The sequence below is a fragment of the Anolis sagrei genome, chromosome 6 (assembly GCF_037176765.1).
Source record: "Anolis sagrei isolate rAnoSag1 chromosome 6, rAnoSag1.mat, whole genome shotgun sequence".
Taxonomy (NCBI): domain Eukaryota; kingdom Metazoa; phylum Chordata; class Lepidosauria; order Squamata; family Dactyloidae; genus Anolis; species Anolis sagrei.
In genome coordinates this window covers 125976549-125997251 of record NC_090026.1, presented here as the reverse complement: position 1 = coordinate 125997251, position 20703 = coordinate 125976549, and the positions used below count along the sequence as shown (strand labels likewise).

Sequence of the window (20703 nt, the reverse complement as noted above, 5' to 3'; positions counted from 1 at the left end):
AGAGGTGATTAGATGTCCTTGTTTGTTCCCTCTCTGTTGTTGTGCTGTTGTAATTTTTGAGTTTTTTAATACTGGTAGCCAGATTTTGTTCATTTTCATGGTTTCCTCCTTTCTGTTGAAATTGTCCACTTTTCCTAGTTCCAACAGACCTCACTACCTCTGAGTATACTTGCTATAGATGCAGGCGAAACATCAGGAGAGAATGCCTCTAGACCATGACCATATAGACCGAAAAAACCTACAACAACCCAATTATAGTCAACTTTCCATATTCACGGGGATTAGGAACACAATTTTCTGTGCCGAAAACTGGGGTTTCTGCATAAAAGTGAATTTTCCACATAGAAATGGTTTTGGATTTCTCCAGAAAATAATTCTTTTGCAGTATTTCAGGATACCAAGAGAAAATGCTACAGGTTTATTATTTTTCTCAAATGAGAAAAAATCCAAACTGATTTTTTTTCAACATGAGAAAGAACAATTACTAATATTTCCACCTGTAACATTTTGTACAGAATGTTAGTGTTTGTGTTTTGATCTTTCGTTGGACTCAAACATATTTCTGTACATTTCCCCAAGGAATGCATATTGAGCTCTGCACATCTTTGAAATGTAGACAATGGATTTTTTGCAGGTTTTCCTCATTATCCTTTGTAATGTATGGATTTTTAAGTGAGAGTTTCCATTCAGAGTTCCATTTGATTGGCAGCACGAAGGGAGGCAAATTCTGCAAAGCAGGTTCTTGAGGATTGAAATGGAGATCCAACAGATTTCGTCCCCACTCCAGGCCTGTGAACAAAGGCACGCAACTTCCTTAGCCATCTTTTATTACAGTTCATGGAGGAAAAGGGTTTATAGGTGCATTCTTTGGAAGCCGAGGCTGGCGCCTTTCTCTGAAGTAAACAGGAAGGTTAATGTATGCTGGAGGCTTCCTATGCGTATAGGAATGTATACAAACTCTGGTGTTCCGAGAAAGAAAGCAAGGAATTGTCACATAACCCCTTTTCATGGCAGAGGTACATATGTGAAAATGGCTCACGTACATGATTGAGTTTGAGTCTACATTGATTCCCACTTTAATTTCCATGCTCAGTGTTACGGAATGGTGGGAGTCAAAAACAAGTCCTGCCAGCCAAATCTGATCTCTTTTTCGATAGTTACAAGCTGGGTAGATGCGGGGAATGCCGTGGATGTAACGTACCTGGATTTCAGGAAGGCATTCGACAAGGTCCCCCATGACCTTCTGGCAAGGAAACTAGTCCAATGTGGGCTAGGCAAAACTACGGTGAGGTGGATCTGTAATTGGTTAAATGGACGAACCCAGAGGGTGCTCACCAATGCTTCCTCTTCATCTTGGAAAGAAGTGACAAGTGGAGTGCCGCAGGGTTCTGTCCTGGGCCCGGTCCTGTTCAACATCTTTATTCATGACTTAGATGAAGGGCTAGAAGGCAAGATCATCAAGTTTGCAGAAGAGCCCTTCTGCAGCTCTTTAAGCCACTCCTCATAGGGCATGTTCACCAGACCCTTGATCATTTTAGTCACACTCCTCTGGACACATTCCAGCTTGTCAACATCTCTCTTCAATTGCATTCAGCTATGGGAGGAATAGCCAATACTCCAGAGGACAGGAGCAGGATTCAAAACAATGTTGACAGATTAGAGATATGGGCCAAAACTAACAAAATGAAGTTCAACAGGGACAAATGCAAGATACTCCACTTTGGCAGAAAAAAAATGAAATGCAAAGAGACAGAATGGGGGACAATGCCTGGCTCGAGAGCAGTATGTGTGAAAAAGATCTTGGAGTCCCTGTGGACAACAAGTTAAACATGAGCCAACAATGTGATGTGGTGGCAAAAAAAGCCAATGGGATTTTGGCCTGCATCAATAGGAGCATAGTGTCCAGATCTTCCACTTAGGTTAGACCACACCTGGAATATTGTGTCTAATTTTGGGCACCACAATTGAAGAGAGATATTGACAAGCTGGAATGTGTCCAGAGGAGGGCGATTAAAATGATCAAGGGTCTGGAGAACAAGCCCTATGAGGAGCAGCTTAATGAGCTGGGCATGTTTAGCCTGAAGAAGAGAATGCTGGGAGGAGATATGATAGCCATGTATAAATCGATCTCACAGCCCATGACTATCATCTGTTCACTAAATTGAAGGAACACCTGGGTGGAAAACACTTTGCCAACGATGATAAGGTGAAAATCAAAGTGACGAATTGGCTGAAAAAGGTGGCAGGAGACTTTGACATAGGCATCCAAAAACTCGTCCCACAGATGACAAAATATATTAAACGGATATAAACGAATGGTGATTATGTGGAAAAATAATGTAATACATAGGCTACAATCCATGTAAATTTTATTAAAATATATTCATTCTTTGTATTTAACAAAAATCTTGTAACCTTACTTTCCAGATATCCCTCATAATAATAATAATAATAATAATAATAATAATAATAATAATAATAATAATCCTGTGTAGATCCATCCAGAGTGAGGTTGGACTGGATGGACATTATCGTCTCTTCCAACTCTAGGATTCCACAATTCTTTTTTAAAGTATCATCCCATGATGTGCCCTTATGAGAGAGCATGTGTATTAATTTCCAATTTCCCTCTGTGGAAAGCCCTATCTAAAAAATCCCATTCAATGGTGAGAAGGTGCCAGTTAAACATGTCATGCAAATGTTTCAGTCTCGTTCTTTCCTATGTGAAATCTTTAGGAGCAGGAGCTGTCTGAGAAGCTGTCAGCTTTCCAAGACAATAAATATATTTTGTTTCTGGACCCTATTCAACATTTTGCAGCTGTGAAAACATTGAGAGAGGGATAATGTGAGATTTACAAGCACACAGCTGCCTCCATACTCTAAAACTCTGCAGTAAGTACTTGTGGCATCAGAAATGATGGGCAAATTTTGCACTGAAGCAACACGACTTTACTACAGTGATGAGATATCTGCCTATTTTAATCTAGTCTAGGGTCCTTCATTACCTTTCCTACCGACCCTCCTTGGTCCTTGCTTTCTTAGACTTTGGAAACTTATAATAATAACAAGCCAGTAAATGTGGTCCCACTAGTGATCGGCACACCGAGTGCAGTACCTAAAGACCTTGGCCTGCACTTAAGCACAAACGGTGCTGACAAAATTACCATCGGCCAGCTGCAAAAGGCCACCTTACTGGGATCTGCATGCATCATTCACCAATACATCACATAGTCCTAGACACTTGGGAAGTGTCCAAGGTGTGATCCAATATAACAGCCAGCAGAGTGATCTTGTCTGCTGTGAACTCATCTTGTTGTGTTTCAAGTAATAATAATAATAATAATAATAACAACAACAATAATAATACAATTGTCTTACCTGCCATCCCCAAGGTTCAAGGTGGGATACAACATAGAATCATAGAATCATAGAGTTGGAAGAGACCTCATGGGCCATCCAGTCCAACCCTCTGCCAAGAAGCAGGAACATTGGATGAAGAATGTATAAATCCATTTAAAACACATAGGATGCATCTATACAATGCATCTATACAATGTTATGTTGTGTTTTGAGGCCTTGGCCTTTGTAAGCCTCATCAAGTCCTTCGGGAGATGCTAGCGGAGTACAAATAATGATAATAATAATAATAATAATCATCATCATCATCATCATCATCATAGTTTAGCACTACTTTAACTGCCATATCTCAATGTTATTGAATCCTTGGAGTTGTAGTTTAGTGAGGCATCAGCACTCTTTGGCGGTGAAGTCTAAAGACCTTGTAAAACTACAATTCTCAGGATTCCACAGCCTTGAGCCATGGTAGTTCAAGAGGTGTTGACCTGCATTAATTCCACAGTGTAGACATAGCTGTGTTCATCTGGAATATCAATAGTCTTCTTTCTCCAAGATGGACACACAGATCCCTAAGTCGTTATTCATAGGGATTGGTTTTCAAACTTTGCAATATCAGGATTGCAGCAGAATGGCATTATTGCACAAGGAAGAGTGATAGAATAAAAGCTATAGTGGATTCATTGATGGATTTCTCCTTTCAATGAGAAGAGATGATCCAATCATGATTTAAGTGTAATGCCAATACAGGAGAGACATGACATCATAGCATAGAATCATGGAATCAAAGAGTTGGAAGAGACCTCAGGGGCCATCCAGCCCAACCCCCTGCCAAGAAGCAGGAATATTGCATTCAAATCACCCCTGACAGATGGCCATCCAGCCTGTTTAAAAAGCTTCCAAAGAAGGAGTCTCCACCACACTCTGGGGCAGAGAGTTCCACTGCTGAACGGCTCTCCCCTCATCCAAATGCACTTTTACTCTGACATAATTGCAATATGTCCTCCTCCTGGGATAAAGTCCTGGAACCAATTGTGTCATAAATGAACATTTCAAAGCTGTGTTTATCAGTGACATGCTAACTTAGTCTTTAGCAAAAAGGTTAGGATTTTCCCCCTGTAAAGAATGGAACTACAAGGGGTCTTCTTTGCTTCCTTTTTGCACATGTACACATTTCTTTCTCCCCCAATTTTTGAAACAACATTCCAGGCAGCTGAGCTTGAAACCTCTTAGTTGTGTGGAATTTGGATTCCACAAAAGAGAGGGCTGTTGAAGAGGAGCGGCAAGGCTGTAACCCCTTCTGAACATGCTTATTGTGTGCACAGAGCATTCTCTGGCACGTGTTGAGCCGTGCCATGGAAAGGCGAATAGAGTTGCCAGAGGCTGTTTCCTACACCCGGGACTGTGGATGTCCAAAAATGTCAGCAGGAAAAGGCTCCAGACCAAACTGACCGTCCCTTGTACAGCCGTACAGTCGTTCTTCCAAATCCTGGAACAAGAAGTTCAGTCCTGTTCATTTGAAAAAGGGGCATGCGGGTCTCTTTGAAGGCGTCGGAAAAAGCAAAACAGAAAAAGGGAGGCATCTGTGATTTCACTCCCCCAAACGTTTAACTTTACAATCATTAAATTACAGACTTGGAGGGAAGCCCAAGGACCATCTAGTTCAACCTCCTGTCATACAACTAGTGGTAAAATATTTAAAATGTACTATGTTTAAAACAAGGAATGGAAACTAGTCCAATGTGGGCTAGGAAAACTACGGTGAGGTGGATCTGTAATTGGTTAAATGGACGAACCCAGAGGGTGATTCTCCCCAATGCTTCCTCTTCATCCTGGAAAGAAGTGACAAGTGGAGTGTCACAGGGTTCCGTCCTGGGCCCGGTCCTGTTCAACATCTTTATTAATGACTTAGATGAAGGGCTAGAAGGCAGGATCATCAAGTTTGCAGGTGACACCAAATTGGGAGGGACAGCCAATACTCCAGAGGACAGGAGCAGGATTCAAAACTATCTGAACACATTAGAGAAATGAGCCAAAACTAACAAAATGAAGTTCAACAGGGACAAATGCAAGATACTCCACTTAGGCAGAAAAAACGAAATGCAAAGATACAGAATGGGGGACAATGCCTGGCTCGAGAGCAGTACGTGTGAAAAAGATCTTGGAGTCCTTGTTAAACATGAGCCAACAATGTGATGTGGCGGCAAAAAAAGCCAATGGGATTTTGGCCTGCATCAATAGGAGCATAGTGTCTAGATCCAGGGAAGTCATGCTCCCCATGCTCTATTCTGCCTTGGTTAGACCACATCTGGAATATTGTGTCCAATTCTGGGCACCACAATTCAAGAGAGATATTGACAAGCTGGAATGTGTCCAGAGGGCAACTAAAACGACCAAGGGTCTGGAGAACAAGCCCTATGAGGAGCGGCTTAAAGAGCTGGGCATGTTTAGCCTGAGGAGATATGATAGCCATGTATAAATATGTGAGAGGAAGCCACAGGGAGGAGGGAGCAAGCTTGTTTTCTGCTTCCTTGGAGACTAGGATGTGGAGCAATGGCTTCAAACTACAAGAGAGGAGATTCCATCTGAACATGAAGACGAACTTCTTGACTGTGAGAGCTGTTCAGCAGTGGAACTCTCTGCCCTGGAGCGTGGTGGAGGCTCCTTCTTTGGAAGCTTTTAAACAGAGGCTGTCTGGCCATCTGTCAGGGGGGATTTGAATGCAATATTCCTGCTTCTTGGCAGAATGGGGTTGGACTGGATGGCCCATGAGATCTCTTCCAACTCTTTGATTCTATGATTCTATGAATCCTGTTGGTGATTTAACACCAGCAGGAATCATCGGCTGGATCTGCACTGCAATGTAATGCCATTTGAATCTGCACATATGGTCAATGTGGAGACTCTTTAGTTTAGTTTGCTTAAGTTCAAAGCAAAAACAACTATACATGTCATGAAAACTATTCTGAGTTGTCTGCTCCTATGCTCTGTTAGGTAAATCAACATATTCCATTTCTGTCAACCACAAATTAATTTTGTTAAAAGAATTGATTCCTACTGGTCTAGCATTATACTGGTGAATAACAACTATATAGACTTTTAAAAAGATAAGTCCCCACTCAGAACTTGAATAAGTTACTTTGAGGACCAAGTGTCCAAATGGGAGTTCACGACCAAAAACTAACTGGCGCAAAGCTGTATGGCTGGATTTGGTTGAGTTTTTGTGATGTTCCATGAAGCAGTCCATCCTTTTGCCAATTTCCAAATATTTTGGACTACAACTCCTATCAGCCCCAGCCAGCAAGGCTAATGTTTAATATTATGGCAAATATTATCTGGAATAGTCTGGAATCACAGTGAACCAGTTTATATCCTGTATAACACCCTTTTCAACCATTGTTCTGTGTGGCACTCATTACGCTGTCTATCTCACCATTATTATTATTATTATTATTATTATTATTATTATTATCATGCTTATTTATATCAACTTTCTCTCTCTATTTGGACTCTCAAAGCAGGTCATAACTAAAAGCTAGGCCTGGGTAACAACGGGAAAATTTGTTTCTAAAATCGATTCGTTTTTTGGGGGTTTTTGCGTTTGATATTTAAAAGAATTCTGAAATTTTTCTTTTAAAAAGTTCGATATTTACAAAATTTCGTAAATGTAAAAAAAATTACGAAACATTAACGAAACAAATACGAAACAATAACGAATCGATTCGTTAATGGCGGACGCGAGCGCGCAATACGCTAAAAAACCTCCAAATGGGACAGGGGGAACTTCTGAAGCTTCCCTCTCCCTCTGTGGTTGACTGTTGGTGTGATATTTATATATTTTTTTCACTGATTAAACAAACAACAACTATAAAACTTGCCCCAGACATGCGGAAATAATAACGAAACGACCTCAAACTGATAACGAAACAAATACATAACGAATCCGAAGCATTTACGAAACGAATTTAAAAATTTGTTTCGTTTTTAAGTTGCTCCAGAATGGTTCGTTATCGCTTCATTATAAAAAAAAATAATGAATTTTTAACGAATTACGAATTAACGAAACGAAACCGCCCAGCCCTACTAAAAGCATTGCAACACAACTTAAAATATACAAATAAATGAGTGTTAAAACAATATTAAGCATCATTAAAAGCATATAAAATCACAGCAGCCACTGACAATCTTAAAACCCTACTTCTTTAAAACCCTGCCTGAATAAAAGAAGGTTTTAGTCTGCTGCATAGAGGACAGCAGGGAGGGGGCCATTTTGGCTTCCCTGGGAAGAAGGGAGTTCCAGAGTGGAGGGGCATTTGCCACTGAGAAGGAAGGCCCACTCTCTCGTTCCCATCAGTTGAGCTTGAGATGGAGGTGGGACCGAGGGAAGGCCCTCTCCTAAAGATCTCAGGGACTGGGCAGGTTGGTACAAGGGGATGTGGTTGGCCAAATACCCTGGACCTGAACTATTTAGGGCTTTAAAGGTCATAGCCAGCACTTTGAATTGTGCCTGGAAACAGACTGGCAGCCAATGGAGTTGCTGTAACAGGGGATTGTCCAATCCCTGTCACCAGCCCTAGTGAGCAACCTGGCTGCAGTTCTTTGGACTAGCTGAAGTTTCTGAGCACTCTTCAGAGGCAGGCCCCATGTAGAGCATGTTACAGTAGTCCAGACAGGATGTAACTAAGCATGTACCACCGTGGCCAGATCTGGCTTCTCAAGGAATGGGAGCAGTTGGCACACAAGTTTTAATTGTGCAAAGGCCCTCCTGGCCACCACCAGTACCTGGGCCTCCAGATTCAGCACCAAGTCCAGGAGGACCCCCAAACTGGGGACCTGTGTCTTCAGCGGGAGTGAGACCCCATCCAGCATAGGCTGGGTCCCTATTCCCTGATCTGCCTTCCAACTGACCAGGAATACCTCTTTCTTGTCTGGATTTTCAATCTGTTTGCCTTCATCCAGTCCATTACTGATGATAGGCAGAGATTTAGAGTCAGGAAATCTGCTTTGTTGGCATTAGAAACACCTTCACTCAGGCCCGTAGCCAGGATTTTGTTTCGGGGGGAGCTGAGTTTGATTCGGGGGGGGAGGGGCTGAGTCTGAGTGAAAGAGGGTCTACCCTAGCAAACCTTTTGTATGGTTACCCCAATACCCCCATACATATGGGATATATTGAGCATGGTGATCAGATCATGATATGAATAAACATAACAGTTTAAATAATGTACCAGTAAGGCCTTCTCACGGACCACCATGAGAATTTCGGGGGGGGGGGTGGTGGAGGGCTGAAGCCCCCCAAGCCACACATACACCCCTGGCTACATGCCTGCCTTCACTGTTTCTAACCCAACCCAATGCAACGTCTTGATTTCCTTGATCTTTCCTCATAGAGCTGACTGAACTTTCTGGAGACAGTGGGTCAAATAAGTTCTGAAAATTGTAGCTCACTAAGCTGACCTTACCAAAAGCTTCCTATGTCAGATAGGAATCCAGAAGAAGACCATCTTTGGAAGAAACGGAATGGGTTATAATGTCCCACAAATCACGAACATGGTTACCATCTAGGAGAAATATTCATTGTTGGTGGACAGTCTGATTTACAAGGGTAAGCTCACACAACCCCAAAGCCAAAAGGAAACAGATTGTTGAAATGACAAAAAAGGGATTTAGTCTTTATAAACAAACCCCTGTCATGTTTATGTTAAAAGAAAGGGTTTTTTTTAATAAAAAAATGTAAAAGGCAACGTGCGTACAACCCCCTCAGGAAGACGGGAGAGGCCAAACTTCCTAGAGAACAGTCGCCGAAATGTTGGAAAGCTTTCGGGAAGGGCCCTGAAAAACACCCGTGCTTCATGATTAGGGTTTCCTAAATCAAACGTTGCTGGCATGACATGAAATGAACAATAAAAAGGAGGAAATACATTGTGCTTTTGTCCCATCCAACTCCTGCCCAGTTATGTGTGAACACGATATGTCAAGCTGCAGGCACGTTTCGTCCTTCTCTGGTTAATCCCTGGCCTTGGGAGGTGGGAATGGGTTATGCAAAGAAAAGCACAAAGGCAGAGGGATCCCAAAATGTCACGACTGTTGTACTTTAGGTTCATAAAAAATCCACTGTTATGTTGGATTAAGTATTTTGGTTCATAGAAACATGGGGTAGATCCCAAGGGCCATCCAGCCTAGCCCTCTTCTCCACAATCCAAGCACTTCCAACCAATCGCCACCCAGTTTTGGGTGAAAAATTTCCAAAGGGATTCCAGATAAACATGACAAAGAATGAGGACTGGACTTGTTCAACAGTGGAATGTATTGATGTTCCACTATCAAACAACTCTTACCATCAGGAAGCTCTTCCTCATGTAGATGGAATCTCTTTTTCCTGTAGTTTGACATCATTGCTCCATATCCTAGACTGTGGAGAAGCAGCAAAGAAGCTTGCTCCCTCCCCAATAGGATATCCCAGTGGTTCTCAACCTGGGGTCCCCAGATGTTTTTGGCCTTCAACTCCCAGAAATCCTAACAGCTGGTAAATTGCTGGGATTTCTGGGAGTTGTAGGCCAAAAACATCTGGGGACCCCAGGTTGAGAACCACTGGGATATCCTTTCAAATACTTAAACATATGTATCACCCCTCTCAACCTTCTCTTTTCCAGCCTAAACATAGCTAGCTCCCTGAGGATTTGTGGATTTGACCTTTGGTCCTTTTAGTTTCCCTCCCTTGGGTATGTTACAGGTTTGCTGTATCCTTCTTGAACTGAAATACCCAGAATTGGACACAGGGCTATTCCAGGTGAGGTCTGGCCAAAGTAGAATAGAATGGGACTATGACTTTTCTTGATAGACACCATGTTCTGATTGACACAACCTAGAATCACATTTGCTTTTAAAGCTACCACATACATTGATGATGTATATTTGTTTTATCTTATTGTACTGTATCCTCTGTTGTTAGCCGGCCTGAGTCCCTCTCCGGAGGTTGAGAAGACCGGGTTATAAAAACTCTAAATAAATAAATAAATAAATAAATACCCATATCTAGTCTTGAAATCAAGGTAGAGTCTGGAGTTTGGTGAGTGAATGGTATTGGTGGACAAATCAAGCCAGATTCCTATTTTTTCCAGAAAAATCTGTGTGGCCAAGTTTCACACAATTGAGCAAATATTTACAAGGGGCAATGTCAAACAAGGCTCTTCCATTTTGAATTGCAACTTGAAACTGCTGTCCTGTGTGTCCTATGCAAAACTCTAGTATATGTGTGTGCAAGAATGTACAATATGACCCCCACATCTATGAGGGATATATTCCAAGACAAATAGGCTTACTCATAACTGAAGCCATGATTAACACTAAATCCTCTATATTAAGGAGCCCCCGGTGGCACAGTGGGTTGAACCGTTGAGTTGCTAAACTTGCTAATGGAATGGTCTATTATGGGGAGCGGCGTGAGCTTCCACTGTTAGCCCCAGCTTCTGTCAACTTAGCAGTTCGAAAACATGCAAATGTGAGTAGATCAATAAGTACTGCTCCGATGGGAAGATAATTGTGCTCCATGCAGTCATGCTGGCCATATGACTTTGGAGGTGTCTACGGACAATGCCGGCTCTTCAGCTTAGAAATGGAGGTGAGCACCAACTCCCAGAGTCAGTCATGACTGGACTTTATGTCAGGGGAAAATCTTTGCCTAACCTACCTCTATTTCGATTGTACTTGGGCAAGACATGTACTATAGAATTGCACCAGAAGACTTAAAAGTCCCACAAACACTTCTGGGCCGAGGATATTTTTAAGAGTAAGGAAAAGTAAAACCATGGATATCAAACCCATGGATAAGAGACTACTACTGTATTTTGTGCAAGAGACATGTCGCCTGACATGAAATCCATTTTTTATTTGTATTTTTGCACAAATGAATTTTCCCCAGTAAAATTTGAAACCATGGTTAGTGTTATGCAGAAACTCTTACATTCTTGAGGAGTAAGATAAAACATTCAGAAATGATTCATTCTCCCATTCTTCCAGCCACACCTGCCACACCTGCCTTCAGAACGACCAATTCCCATTAACTTTGTACTACCTGACCTTCCAAATTTTGCTGTTCAGATCCATCAAAACTTGGCCACCTACTCCATCTGCTCCTCTTTGTATGCCAGGGCAGGTATTTTTTAAAATTACCAGCTTAAGTTATTATCAACAAGATTTAACCAACATCCGGAAAAAAGGATTAGGTTTCCTGGTCATAATTCAGGGAGCCTATTCTTTCTGTGTGTCAACTAATGGCAGAAAGGTCAGTCTGTGTTTGCCCGATGCATTCTTCCATGGCATTTTGCAAACTAATAAATACTTCTTGCAAAGCAGGGTGAGGGATGTCTGGCATATTTCCTCGCTGGGGATTTGCAGGTCTGTGCCAAATGAGTTTTAGATGATTGGGCAACCAGCCCAACACACAGCACATAAAGTTGCACACTTGACATTCCTACATTTTGCCACCCTTCTCTCTTGAGAAGGCTTCGAGATTGCAAGGGGAAAGGGCGTCTCCCACTTCTGAAGGTAACACAGAAGCTCAAAATTGCTACTTTGGCAAGAGGCCCAGGCGTTGCTCCTAACTCGCTGATCAAGGGTTATTAGCAAGGGACTCAATCCCACTGCATTGACAAATGGGAAGGAAATCAGAAGGGGTTGGGGTTGCCCATGCAGTTGTTTTCTTCTGGCATAAAGCGAGACATGTAAACCTAAATACACGTTTAGAGATTAAACATCTGGACACATCTTGCCACGAAAATCCTGTGACAGGGTTGCTTTAGGGCTGCCCAAAGTTGGAAATGATTTGAAGGACTGCAGCCCCAAAGCAGTGACCCAGTTTCCCAGTTTCCAACAGGCCTCACAACCTCTGAGGATACCTGCCATAGATGCAGGCGAAAGGTCAGGAGAGAATGCTTTTGGAACATGGCCAGACAGCCCAAAAAATCTACAACAACCCAGTGCCCCTATGGTTTTGTCAGAGTGTTTTGCTGGGGTGCTTTTGCTCACTTTGGGATTTCCTCAACTCTGTTATAGCCTCCCTTTTGTCCATTGGCTTATTAGTATACATTTTTAAAATTAGAAATAAGGATCTGAATATGTACAGAGGTTTGGGCTCAGCCTTCTTGAGGGACTTTCCTCCTATCAGACCATATGAGCCCTGAGATCATCAGGAGAGGCTCTTTCTCTAGGTCTCACTGCGGTCACAAGTGGGAACGTGAGAGAGGGCCTCCTCAGTGGTGGCTCCGCAGCTCTGGAATTCCCTTCCCAAAGAGGTGCAATCAGCCTTCTTTTTACTGGCCTTTCGCTCACAAGTTAAAACCTTTCTGTGGAATCAGGGCTTTCCCGATAACCTATAATAGGCAATGACCAGGCAGCTATTGGTAAGGTACATCACTGTAGGCTATCTCAGACTTGGCAATGTTTACACAGTCTAAGGTTGCAGAGCTACTATTTATTTATTTGTTTGTTTATTTACTCTATTTGTATACCGCCTTTCTCAGCCTATCAGTGACTCAAGGATCTTTAGTATAATGTTTTTATGGATAACTCAGTGGCCTGAGGCCCATGGAATTTTAATAGTACATCGTATTTATTACGCCTGCTGTATATGGTTTATTTAATGTGCTATTTGTTTATGTTTTATTTGGGGTCATGATGTTGCGCATTTTGTGTCATGTAACTTGTGCTGTTTTAACCATTGTTCGCATCTTTGAATCCCACCCTTGGGGGAAAAGCAGGATAAAAATAAACAAATAATAAGAGGATTACCATAGAATCATAGAATCCTGATGTTAGAGGAGACCTTGTAGTCCATCCAGTCCAACCCCATTCTGCCAAGAAGCAAGAAAAGTGCATTTAAAGCACTCCTGACAGATGGCCATCCAGCCTCTGCTTAAAAGCCTCCAAAAAAGAAGCCTCCACCAGAGTTTCACTGCTGAATAGCTCTCAGAGTTAGTAAGTTCTTCCTAATGTTCAGGTGGAATCTCCTTTCCTATAGTTTGAAGCTATTGTTCCAAGTCCTAGTCTCCAGAGCAGCAGAAAACAAATTTTGGATTACAGTTTCCCAAATTTCCCAATCACTGAGTTCTGCTAAATGAAAGCCATCACAGAGATCTATTTTCTTTAACCACAAGTCATGGAGAAAGCTGAATATTCAACATCTGGAAGCCTGCACTTTCATCCTTGCTGTCCGAGAATTAAGAGTATTAGAAAGTGATTATTTCAGATTGCAATGCCCAGAATCCGCCACCCCACACAGCATGGTCAAGTACCGATTAGATCCTTTCCCCCAAAAAATTCATTACACTTCATTTTGTAATCCAACACAGATTGCTTCCTTATTTTGGTGATCGCAGTTGGAGGCTTCAAAGAAAAACGAATATATAAAAGGCTGCTAATATGTAGGAAGTTCCTGTGCGCTGGAGCCAGCTGAGCCCATCATCCGCGGTTTACACAGCCAACAGGAAGACAGCATTGTATTTAGCAGTAGGAAGGATTGTTTGCTCCCTGGGAGTTGGCCTTGGTAGCAACTATTGTCAGCCCTCTCAACATTGAATAGAAGAATAAGGCAGCAAAGTGTCGACTAGTTGCAATATTAACTTGGAAAACAATGAGCTTTTGAGCTATATGCACTAAGGAGTAAATGACACACTTACACTATATAGATTGCAGTTTGAAGTAGTCTTAAAATAGATTTTTCTTCCATTATTTCATCACTGCCTCCTGCTTTCTATTTGGTAGCTAAGATTATCTTTTTGGCCTACTATTTTGACCATTTTGATAGCTCTCCATCGGTTGCCCATTCCAATGTTTTCATTTTAAATTCTCCTCCTTGACCTAACTCCCCTTTATCTTTCAGCCCTAATATCTTTTTTCCAGACTGTTTTATTTCTCCAATGTAGAGTATAGAGGGGCATTGCTGGCATAGGATGGCATAAATCACACTGGAGGGAAGAGCAAGTAAATGTTACCTCTGATGCTGTGGGAGATGTCCTTGGTCCCTATAATATTGCTTGCAAAGAAAAATGTGGAGGCAGAGTTGGCATCTAGGTTTGTATCAGGGTTGTATTGTCTCTGCTTTAGGATCCATGTTCTGTGTAGTTGTTTAAGATGAGCATTTACCAGTGTATGCATTATCACAGGATGTCTAAGCCCCACACCCCTGGGGAAATTATACTGTTTGGCTGGTATTGCACCATCTGACATCCACCGAGATGTAGCAGCCAATAACGAAAGGACCAAGGCAGTGACATCTCCAGCCCATCCCCTGTTCGGATATCAGACAGCATGCCAACACCTTAAATCAAGAAATAGTTTTCTAAGATCTACAGAGATAATCGCTGGAACACCTCAGCAAGTGAGAGTCCAAAAGTGGCAGGCTCAAACCCGGAACCTCAAGCCATGGTTGATACCAAATGAGGGACTCCCCCCTGGACACACAGAAGACTAGATGACTTGGAAGGTGCTGAACAGACTGCACTCTGGCACCATGAGATGCAGAGCCAACCTTAAGAAATGGGGCTACAAAGTCGAGTCCATGAAATGCGAATGTGGAGAAGAGCAAACCACAGACTACCTACTACAATGCAGCCTGAGCCCTACCACATGCACAATGGAGGACCTACTTATAGCAACACCAGATACACTCCAAGTGGACAGCTTCTGGTCAAAGAAAATTTAGCATAATGCCAAGTTTTTAATTTTGTTTGTGTGTTTTTCTTCTAAATACATTACAGCTGTACCCTCAGTTCACTTCTGATACAAAAAATAAATAAATACCAGTGTCTTTCATGGATTAATTCTGCAAATCACCTCAAAAAGGTCCGTCACAGACCATCTATCTTGGGCACAACTTTCAAGGAGAAAACTCAATCTCTTGAGTAACCAGCAACAGAAGAAAAAAAAAACACAATCCTTTTCAGGCCCACTTTTATTTACAAAATGACATTAAAAATACCCACCAAGTAGTTTCATTCAACACATTTCCAAGTTCCAAGGAGGCAGTGTCATACTAATTCACTATTCTATTGCAACGATCACTCCTAAACAATGATACATTTCAGCAGGTATCTTTCACTTCTAAGATCCTAAGGCACAAGTGAGGCACGGATAAGAAACTTGAAGCTTCCTGGCCCCTTTCTCCTGACCTCTCTCTTCCCAATTGGGCACAACACTAAAGGCAGGATATCAGCAGATATGAAGATTTCAGATCCAATTCTCCCTAGAAAATAGACAGTGTCATGAGCACAGGACTATGAACACATCTTTGGAGCCACTGCTTTTGTAAACTCAGTTAATCTAACCAAACAAAGGAGAAACCACCCGCCTGTGTCCCTCAGAGTATATTCTGTATTGTCTTTATATATTAGTTTCCAATGCATAAATTATTGGAAATGCGTCTCTGGTGGACATCCAGTCTAGACATTTTAGTCATTGTAGAGATTAGTCTCCTCAGGGCAAATCCTCTCCCTAGGCATATTTTCTACTGTAACTCTTTCTTGAGTCAGGCATTTCACATAGCCTGTTTCCCTGCCTGGGATTTACATTCAACGTGTTTATCAGCCAGGAAATAGATTCACATGCAGTCATCTAATAATTGGAACCAATTGTGATGGTTGCAGAGAAAGGATTATGGAAGACTTGCTTGGTGATGAATCTAATTTCCGGACCAGCAAAAATGCCCAGCTCTGAACCATAAAGCATCCCAACATCTTTTCAAATAAGTGATCGATCTAGAGTATACCTTATAGTGCCTCAGTTTCAATGGCTAGACCTCAGCTCTAAAATTCTCATTGACAAGCAATATCTTGATATAAGATGGACAACCCCTTTAAGTTTGGGCCTCCATAATGTCCAAACATCATGGAAGCAAAATATTACCAGCCACCTCCTTTCTTCTGATGCTTTGGGTTACCTTGACACACAGGTATTACTCCATCTACCTTTTGTGAGTGTATATCTACTTCTGTTTTCTTGATTTACAATACAGGAAGTGGAAAAGAGTCATTGCTAAAGCTATGTGGGTACCATCCATGTTGTGAAGTAGATACAATTGCAGGACGTGGGGGTGGATTCAGAAACCAGCATGTTGACGGATTTACTGCTTCTTTCCTGCAGCTTGATTTTTGGCTGTCAAGGTTGATTTTTCTGCTCTCTCACACTGTACATAGCAAAGGAAAGCAGGTCCACATGCACATAGCCACTGTTTACACCAAAGAGGGACTAAGATGTAATCCCACTATCATCCAGTCCTATGGGAGGGTCCAATTACATCTGCCCAGCTTCCTCCAAAGCGTGGGAACAAGTTTGCTCTCCGCTGATGATGGATCAGGTCACTCACAGGATGGGTTCTGTGCCGTTCCAGTCAACAACAGCTCCTTTCCACCTAAAGGCAAAACAGAAGATTTTACTCCAATGAGATTTCCACCATCTCATCTGCCCTACCTACTTCCTCTTGGAACTGCTGGGGTAGAAGTCCTATTTAAACCAGCAGAAGTCCATTACTGAGCAGGGCCAGGATCCTACAAAGCTTAGTTGCAGCAGAAGAGTTCTGAAAGTAGAACTCCTCTATGGCTTCCCATCAACCACTTCAAGGCTCATGGCTGTACTGTAATAGTTCCCCAAATGGCCACCAACAACAGCAACAAATGGGCAGAAGCAACAGATAATAAGGTGTGCAATTTTGTTTGGTTTGAACCATCAATTATTTGAATTTTAGGAATCAGTGAGGTAATCTTGAGATAATATGAGATATGCCAGTGTCTCCAGGTGTCCCAGTCCAAACCTCAACCCACTACACCGCATTCACTCTCTGTATTTTGGTTGTACTATTGCTAGGCCCCCCTGGTGGTGCAGCGGGTTAAACCGCTGAGCTGCTGAACTTGCTGACTGAAAGGTCGGTGGTTTGAATACAGGGAGCAGAGTGAACTCCCGCTGTTAGACCCGCTTCTGCCAACGTAGCAGTTTGAAAACATACAAATCTGAGTAGATCAATAGGCACTGCTTCTGTGGGAAGGTAATGGCGCTCCATGCAGTCATGCTGGCTATATGATGTTGGAGGTGTCTACAGACAACGCCGGCTCTTCAACTTAGAAATGGAGGTGAGCACCACCCCCCAGAGTCAGACACGACTAAACTTAATGTCAGGGGAAACCTTTACCTTATTTTATTGCTAGATGACAATTTTCAAGTAGAGTTTACAGAAAAAATTCTGCTTGTGTAGATTCCTTTTCCAAAGAAAATCCATGCCAAAGATGTTAAAGAGTTCCATTTGGCCCATGTTTTGAAACTTTCTGATATTGTTCACACCTTCACAAGACAAAAGGTTTTGGGAAATATCCTTCCCATCTCCTCCTACTCTGAATTTTGCAATGTTTTCAGCTTTAAAAAGTCCATACAAATGAAATGTGCTATTTGCTCAAATCATAAAACACATACCTTAAAATAGAGAGCACTGCATGTTTTGTTTCAGGTTTCCCAGGAAAGTGCAGATAATATGCAAGCAAGATGGAAGTAGCTTTTGAAACATAATTGGATGTGAAACTGGAATAGACTGAAAGCAGACTGATCTGAACTCCCCTAATCCATACTAAAAACCATTTAAACAATAACATGGCAGAACATTATAATGATGTATGAGCATATTAAAGAGAGAACGTTGACTATGCCATTCAATTTTATTATGTTATTGATTCTAAGTACTTGTATATTGCCTTTCTGTAAAATGCCGCCGAGGTAATAAACAATTAATGCATTTAATAAACAAGGTTTCAAAGCAATTAAAATGGCATAAACATCAAGCCAGTATCATTAAAACATTAAAAACAACATTAATGCAACTTCTGAAAATAATGTTATGGGACTATGTAGTATTCAATGCTATCTGACTTTTCTCTAAGTTATGATTCATGAGCTTTGCAATAATCTCAGAGCTGAATGTAGACAATTGACTAAACAAAAGTGGTTTTGGGGGTTTATTGGTCCTTTTTATAACTAAATATGGAAATCAAGAATACTTCTCTCATCAAAATTCATTGGCCCAATTCAAGGTGCTGGTGCTAACCTACAAAGCCCTAAACGGTTCCGGCCCAAAATACCTTGAGTACCGCATCTCGGCCTACGAGCCCACGAGGACCTTGAGATCCGGGGAGGCCCTTCTCTCGGTCCCGCCTGCCTCACAGGCACGCTTGGCGGGGACTAGAGAGCGGGCCTTCTCGGTGGTGGCCCCCCGGCTGTGGAACACCCTCCCTGCTGAAATTAGACAGGCGCCTTCCCTCATGGCCTTCCGTAAGGGCCTGAAGACCTGGCTCTTCGAAAAGGCCTTCAATTAAGTGCTATGTATTGGAATGACCACCGGAATGGACTATGACCACGAGTTTGATTATGACCCAAACAAGACGAAGCGGATTTTTAGTTTAATTAGTTGTGTGTTAGTTGATGTACGTCATGATCTTAATTTACTGTAACTGTTGTCTTTATGTTCTATGTTCTGTACACCGCCACGAGTCGCCTTCGGGCTGAGAGTGGCGGTTAACAAATGCAAATAATAATAAATAAATAAATAATAATAGGGGGATTTACTTGCAAACTATTTTCCCTTTGATGGTATTTGAGGTCATAGGATTAGCCTGTTTGGTGCCTGCATCCTCCAAGACTCATCCATTCTAAATCTGAAGACTCCTGTGAATCAATAAAGGAAATGTGGGAAAGGATTTGGTCAAGCAAATGCCCTAGTGACACTGGGGGCTTGGTGCCTATATTAAAGGGGCTGTTTGAGTTGATGGGAGGTACCTACTTAATTCATTTGAACCCCGAATTAATTACTTATTTACTTACTTATGTGATCCCTCCTTGTCTGAGCATGATGGTCCTCCAAATGTAGTGTCTTGGTGACTGTAGAGCCCTATTCTTGATCTGCATGTTCTTCCGCAGTGAGGGAATTGGTTTCTAGGTGGAAGGTAGTCCTGGTCAGAGATGGTTTGACACACCTTCCTCTTGGCACTTTTCTCCCTTTCGCCTTTCATTCGTGCCTCTTCAAATCCCACAGAACTGCTGGCCACAGTTGATCTCCACTTACAGCACTCAAGGGCCAGGGCTTCCCAGTTCTCGTGTCTATGCTACAGTTTTTAAAGTTAGCTTTAAGCCAATCTTTCAATCTCTTTTCCTTTCCACCAACATTCCATTTTCTGTTCTTGAGTTGGAAGTAGTAGCTTTGGGAGACAGTGATCTGACATTCGGATAACATGGCAAGTCCAGCGGACTTGATGTTTTATAAGCAAGCACCTGGGTCTCCCTACGGCTGTCCCGATCCTCAAGCACTCTCTGCTTCATTCAGAAAAATGCTGAACTCACAGAGTTCAGGCGGTGTTGTATTTCAGTGTCAGTGCTGACTTTTGTGGAGAGGTGGCTGCCAGGGTAGCAGAAATGGTCAACATTTTCTAATGTTACACCATTAAGCTGTATCTCTGGCATTGCAGAAGGATTGGCTGGTGACTGCTGGAAGAGCACTTTTGTTTTCTCAATGTATGCTTCTGCAAAAGTGTTTCTCAACCTGTGGGTCCCCAGATGTTTTGGCCTTCAACTCCCAGAAATCCTAACAGCTGGTAAACTAGCTGGGATTTCTGGGAGTTGTAGGCCAAAACACCTGGGGACCCACAGGTTGCGAAACACTGGTTTAGAGTGACTTATTTATTTATTTATTTATTTATGGTATTTCTACCCCGTCTCTTCTCTACTCCAAATGGGGGACTCAGGAAGGCATGTAGGTCTTCTTCAGAGTGGTGAATTGAATGGAAGTCCACGAAAATATTTGAACTGCTTTGTGCTTTAAGAATACTTGTGTATATGTAAGGTATCAGTCTGAGCAATCAACTGTTTTTGAAAGCTTGTTGTTTCTGGACTCGAGTTTGCCAGTACATTACAGACTGCAATCCTATATATTGTCCTACGAGTGGCACTCATTAATGGAACATTTAAATCTGTACAGACATTTTCTCTGCCCTAGTGGAAATGCAATGAAAGAAATGCTCAGAGTCATTTCTACATCACAGAAGACCATCCTTATTGGGGGGGGGGGGGTGAAGAATATCCCCCACACTTCAAGCATGGTGCCTGATGACCAAAGCAAAAGAATCAAAAAGCAGACAGAACCAAAGAATCTGTCTTCCCATTGTAGGAACATGGAAGCACAGGTTAAACATCTCTTATCTGAAATACTTGGGACTAGAAGTGTTCCTTATTTTGGATTGTTTTGGATTTTGGAATACGTGCATATACATAATGAGAGATCTTGGAGAAGGGACCCAAGTCTAAACATAACATTCATTTCTGTTT

General features: G+C 42.1%; 1 protein-coding gene across 1 annotated transcript in view; it reads right to left on the bottom strand.

The window, feature by feature from the left end:
- Positions 1–15283: 15283 nt before the first annotated feature.
- Positions 15284–20703, bottom strand: part of MINDY4 (MINDY lysine 48 deubiquitinase 4) — an 87664-nt gene continuing 82244 nt past the window's right edge. The window contains exon 18 of the mRNA XM_060782648.2: positions 15284–16756. Within this exon, the coding sequence (XP_060638631.2) occupies positions 16708–16756 (49 nt within the window). The 3' untranslated portion in view covers positions 15284–16707. The remainder of the gene's footprint in view (positions 16757–20703) is intronic.